This window comes from Mandrillus leucophaeus, unplaced genomic scaffold (assembly GCF_000951045.1).
Source record: "Mandrillus leucophaeus isolate KB7577 unplaced genomic scaffold, Mleu.le_1.0 Scaffold28, whole genome shotgun sequence".
Lineage (NCBI taxonomy): Eukaryota > Metazoa > Chordata > Mammalia > Primates > Cercopithecidae > Mandrillus > Mandrillus leucophaeus.
The window spans coordinates 3151214-3157095 of record NW_012102920.1 but is presented as its reverse complement, the minus strand read 5'-3'; the positions used below and the strand labels follow the sequence as shown (position 1 = coordinate 3157095).

Sequence of the window (5882 nt, the reverse complement as noted above, 5' to 3'; positions counted from 1 at the left end):
TGCCTCAGCCTTCCTAGTAGCTGGGACTACAGGTGCCCGCCACCACGCCTGGCTAACGTTTGTATTTTTAGTAGAGACAGGATTTCGGCATGTTGGCCAGGCTGTCTTGAACTCCTGACCTCAGATGATCCGCCTGCCTCAGCCTCCCAAAGTGCTGGGATTACAGGTGTGAGCCACCGCGCCTGGCCCCGCCTCAGCCTTTTGAGTAGCTGAGATAACGGGTGTGCACCACCATGCCCGGTCCCTGCTCTAATATTAGAGTTTTGACCCTTCTCTCATACTGCTTGTGAGTGACGCCAATCCTCTTATGATTGTTGGATGGGATTTTTTTTTTCTTTCGGGGATTATGTTAGCTGGAACTTTGGGTTGCAAGAAACAGAAACAGCTCAATTTGGCTGAAACAAAAATAGGGTATGTTTTGGTATCCTGACTGAAATGTGGAGAGCCAGGGATGCTGCTGCCTCCAGCTCTGTGCCCCCACTCCCGGCTCCTCTCCGAGAGGCGGCATGCGCACTACCCAGCACCTGTGGAGTGAAGCAGGCACCCTGTTCTGGTGGTGTCTGGGGAAGCCCTGGGATGAACTGTAGTTAGCTTGCTTTGAATCACTTCTCTACATGAAGTCAGAGTTGTGTCATCCACGGGAAGGGGAAGGAGTGCATGGCAGGCAAAGCAGCATCCGTAGCATCTCCTCCTGCGTTGTCCCACATTGATACATGCTCAGTGTTGATGCTGGGATGGGACCTCCCTGACTCCACAAGTTCTCCCACTGCCCACCACTCCACCAGGCGATGTCATCTGTCCCTGCCGTGGTACGGGTCATTTCAGCCGGTTCTCAATAAGACTCAGGGTCCGGCCAGCCTGTGACTGAATGTTACCTTGAATCCTCTCAGCACCCTTCCTAGTCAGGAGGGGAGATAACTGCCATTAAGAATAGCTGTTTGGAAAGGGGGTGTTGAGCTGATGCTCCTGGTCAGCCCATTCTACGTGGGCACAGCAGGATGAGTTGCGCTGCGGCTGCGGCCTTATACAACCCCCTGCTGCAGGAGGTGGCCTGCGGTGGCTCAGGACTGATCAGACTCCGCCATCTTTGGTTTGCCAACATGGGGTTTTAGAACCCAGCAGGTATTGGGCCTCTTGTGCTGGGTCAGCACCCCAGGCCACAAGCAGAAGTCAGCTAGCCAGTGTGGGCCTGACGTCCTGAATGGGTGGGTGCTGTGCGTCCTTCTGGATCCCAGTTTGTGGCCTCCCTGTGGTCTGGCTCTTTGTGATGGGGTCACCCTGTCTTTGTCAGGCCTGGGCTGTTGCTCTCCTTTCCTGGCACTGTGTCAGCTCAGCCCCCACAAAAGGGGCCTGTTGGCAAAGGGGTGTTTTCCTTTTCTGTCTTCAGAAGCCAGCAGCGTCTGAAACTTGCCTCTGTCTGGTGGGACCTCACTAACATCTTCCCATGTCCTGATCCTTCCACCTTTTAACCAAGTCTCCTCAGGGTCTGGCCTCAGAGAACAGGGTTGTTGGGGTGGTTTATGCAGCTCCTTTACTCTGTGATGCAGCAGGGCTGGGGCTGCCCACACTTGCCTCTGAGTAGCCAGTGCTCGCTCCAGGGCCTGTTCTGTACAACACGTGTACAGATGGACGTAGGGCAGCTCCCGGCATGGAAGGGGAGGTGGACCGACGGGGCAGTAATGGGCACCTCTGCAGGTCAAGGGCAAGGAGAGGGGCTGCCTTGCTTTGCGCAGGGGCCTGACCTGGGCCCTGCCTCCTGCCTACTGTGTGCCTATCAGTCCCAGGTGCTGGGGACAGGGTGACAGATGAGGCGGTGCTTATGGGTGAGTGGGAAGACGAGACACAATATTTACTGTCAGGTGGTGAAAAGCACATGCAGCAGGGATGCGCCAGAGGAGACTGGAATTCGGGCCGGGTGTCCTGGGCAGGATGGCATTCTCTGGACTCATCACATCACCCGCCGTGTGCTGGCCCCATTTGGCCAGAGTGCACTGAAGTGTCTGCTTCTTTCTTTAAGGGAGCAAAGCTTGTATTGGCTTGCAATTCAGCAGCTGCCTACAGACCCTATAGAAGAACAGTTTCCTGTCCTAAATGTGACCCGGTACTATAATGCCAATGGGGATGTAGTGGAAGAGGAGGAGAATTCTTGCACCTACTACGAGTGCCACTACCCTCCCTGCACGGTGATTGAGAAGCAGGTGGGTGTGCTGCAGTGCGGCCTGGTCCTTGGCACCTCTACCCTGTAGCCCAGCCTTGGTTTGGGGTCTTGCCCTCCCACCGCAGGGCCCCATTCCCCGGAGACCACTTGGGCTTTTCCACCAGGGTGGTCTCCCTTTGCCCTTTTGCTGGCCTGACCAGGGCCCAGGCCCTCCAGCCTTGGTACATGGTGTTTTGCTGGGTCCGTCAGATTGTCCGTGCGATGCAGTCTTTGCCCCACACTGCATCCCGGGCATGATGGTGAAGCCACAAGTGTTCTGTATTTCAGCTCCGGGAGTTCAACATCTGTGGGCGCTGCCAGGTGGCCCGGTACTGTGGCTCCCAGTGCCAGCAGAAGGACTGGCCAGCCCACAAGAAGCACTGTCGGGAGAGGAAGCGTCCCTTCCAGCATGAGCTTGAGCCAGAGCGATGACGGGCGGGAGAGCCGCACACACTCGCAGCCCCCGGGCTCTACCCTGGGCACAGCAGAGACAGACTGGTGGTTGAACCTGGAGGTGCCGAAAAAGCCAGCTGCGGGCCCAGGACAACCGCTGTGAGACTCCCGATGTCACAGGCAGTCTGTGTGGTTATAGCGCCCCTCAGTGTTCATCTCCAGCAGAGACAACGAAGGAGGCTCCCACCAGGACGGTTCTCATTATTTATATGTTAATATGTTTGTAAACTCATGTACAGTTTTTTTTGGGGGGAGGCAATGGGAAGGGTAGAAATTACAAATAGAATCATTTGCTGTAATCCTCGAATGGCAAACGGTCAGGCCACGTGTCTAAAAACTGTCCTGTAGCTGAAGCTTCTCCCCTGGGCCACGGGAGCCCCATGGAGCGCGGCCTGCACAGGAGTTGTGTCCACAAAGGCAAAGTAAAGGGGTGGAATCATCCGGCGTCTCGGACATTCTCTGCTCTGCCTCCCTCTTGTGCTGCTGAGGGTGAGGTCATCTTGAGTGGAGCCGAATCCCTGTGGGTGAGGGCAGGAGGACGTGCCCTTGCTCCTGGTGGGCCCTTCTGAGGAGCAGGTGAACTCAAAACTTCCTGAGTCCAGCAGTGAGCGTGAGTGAGACTCTGTCCTTGTCTTGTGGCAGGACTGGTGCAGGTGCTAAGTCAGCTGCCCACTGGTTCATTGGGAGTGGGATGCTCTAGCCCCTGACATTGGTTAGTTCTTGCCTGATTTATGCGTGAAGTGGCTGGCAGCTCAGCAGTGACAGCTTCTGCCCAGAAGAATCCACAGGGCATGTTCAGCAGGCCTGCTGCCGACAGTGGAGGGGGCTGGCCAGCCAGGGTCAGGTGAGGGCCTCACTTCTCCATCCCTCTGTAGGGCTGTGGCTTCCAGGATAGCCCTCCCTCCTTGGGGAGCCCCAGGTGTCTGGGGCTGGTCAGCATCTTGTACCCATAGAGCCGCCCCAGGGAAACATGCCAGGCTGTGTGGCTGGGATCCTGCCTGTCTCCAGGTGCGCCCAGCCAGAGGCCTTGCTTCTTGGGAGCTGAAAGCCTGGCCAGTCCGACTCTGACCTGTCTGGTCTGGTCCGGTCCAACCCTGTGTTGGTCCCGCAGGTTCCTGTTACACTTTCCCCTCTTGGAGCTCCACTGCCACGTTCCAGGACGCCCTGTGTGTTCTCATTGCTGTTCCTGGCTGGGCTGGCCTTTTGTCTGTAAGCAGAACTTCCAGTAGCTTCTCTGGCAGTACCCTGGAGGCTCCTGAAGAACAGGCCTGCTGAAAGTGGGTGATAGCAACAAACTCTGCAGGATTTCCTGGAGTTTAGAGAACTGCATGTGCCCACATCAGGCCCTGAGAAGCCCTCTTTGCTGCTGTGAAGGTCGGGGACATTTTTTGCTGAGTAGGTGAAAGCTGTCGGGGAGGGGGACATATGTGTCCCTAGAGATGGTGGGTCAGCAGGTTAGGGTTTGGGGTAGTCTTCAGGCCTGGAGCCCTGAGTGCCTTCAGGCAGCTGCTTTCAGATGGAGTCTTGAGGATAGGCACGGTGTGCGGGGGCCCCTTTGCCTGCATCTAGGGAAGTGGCCATGTTATCCCCTGACCAGCAGGGCTGCCTTGTTTGGCAGTCAGTTATTCATCAGAAAAATGCACCGGAAGAAGCGCCCAGGGCCTCCCACCTGTGAGACACCATGCTGGGGAAGGGGCGGTGCAGGTTCTAGGTTTGCATGTGGCAGCTCCTCTAGGCCTCACCCCAGCAGGTGGCACCGTGAGGGTGGGATGGGCCCCACCACTGCTTCCCTCTCATCTGATACCCAGTCCTCTGGTCATCTCCCCTTCTGTGGCCCCGACTTCCTGGTCTTCGTAGCCAGGTATCTAAGACACTCTATGAGGACATCCAGATGGCTGCATTGTGGGGCTGCTTCTATGAAGCTTGTTTGGAGCATGGTGCGTTGGGATGTTTCACCTGGCCACTCTCCCTCCCACGTAGATGTGTGTGGTTGAGGCCCTTTTGGAACGCCCTGCTGCCTTCCTGGCCAGCCTTTTCTGCGCCTCTGTCTCCGCTGCGGTCTGAGCTGTTGGCTCCCTGCCATGTCTTTAGCCACAGCCCTGCTTGAAGCCCTGAGGCTGAATACCCAGGCACCCGTATATTTCAGTCAAGTCCGTCTTAGCTTCCCGGAGCTGCCACAACAAAGCGGCATGAGCTGTGCAGCCTGAAGCAGCAGGAATTCATGCTCTAGGTTCTGGAGGCTGAAGTCTCAGATGAAGGCGCAGGCAAGGGCCCTCAGATGCGGACGCCTCCTCCCAGCCAGGGGCCTGGCCTGCCTCCCTGTGGTCTGCACAGCGATGGCCCTGCAAGTCTTCTGCATCAGCTTTCCCTTCGGCGGACTCCAGCTTCTCTGGGTCAGGACCTACGGCGTGACCTCATTTTAACCCAGCTGCTTCTGAGAGCCCCTGTTTGCTAATGAGGATGCGCTCTGAGGTGCTGGGGTCTTCAGTCCATTGTTTTTTGGGGGCACAGTTGAACCTGTAAGGGCCCGAGGGGTTCTTCCTGCCCTGCACACATTCAGACCATGGATTGCAGTAAAGAAATAAAGTTTAGGGCCGGATGCAGTGGCTCACGCCTGTAATCCCAGCACTTTGGGAGGCCGAGGCGGGTGGATCACAAGGTCAGAAGGTCGAGACCATCCTGGCTAACACGGTGAAACCCCGTCTCTACTAAAAATACGAAAAATCGCTGGGCATCGTGACACATGCCCGTAATCCCAGCTACTCAGGAGGCTGAGGCAGGAGAACGGCTTAAACCCGGGAGGCGGAGCTTGCAGTGAACTGAGATTGCGCCACTGCACTCCAGCCTGGGGGGACAGCGAGACTCCGTCTCAAAAAATAAAAATTAATAGGCACGGGCCGGCCACGCCACGTGGGAGATGGAGTTCGTCCTCAGATCATCTTGTCCAAAGCTCCGAGGTTAGGGGTATTTTCAAAGGCAGTTTTGGGGGAGGGGGGCGGCGGCCAGGCGACTGGTGCTGATGACCACGTCCACCTGCTGAGCCGCTCCTGGGGGGCCCCGATGCAGCCACGGCTGTCAGACAAGCAAAGACCCTGGAAGGCGGGCTCCGAGGGGCAGCTCCGCCATGGCGGGTTCGCAGGAGGCAGGCAGGGTGCGCCTGCGGCCGCGGGGTGCTGGGCTTCGTGCGGCGCGGGCTCCTCCTCAGCTTGACGAAGGCGTTGACTCCCGGGCA

General features: G+C 57.3%; 1 protein-coding gene across 1 annotated transcript in view; it reads left to right on the top strand.

Moving 5' to 3' along the window:
• The window catches only part of ZMYND19 (zinc finger, MYND-type containing 19), a 32119-nt gene extending 29016 nt beyond the window's left edge, over positions 1 to 3103 (top strand). Inside the window, exons 9-10 of the mRNA XM_011985182.1 lie at positions 2018 to 2198; positions 2486 to 3103. Of these exons, the coding sequence (XP_011840572.1) occupies positions 2018 to 2198; positions 2486 to 2629 (325 nt within the window). The 3' untranslated portion in view covers positions 2630 to 3103. The remainder of the gene's footprint in view (positions 1 to 2017; positions 2199 to 2485) is intronic.
• The last annotated feature ends 2779 nt before the right edge of the window (positions 3104 to 5882 follow it).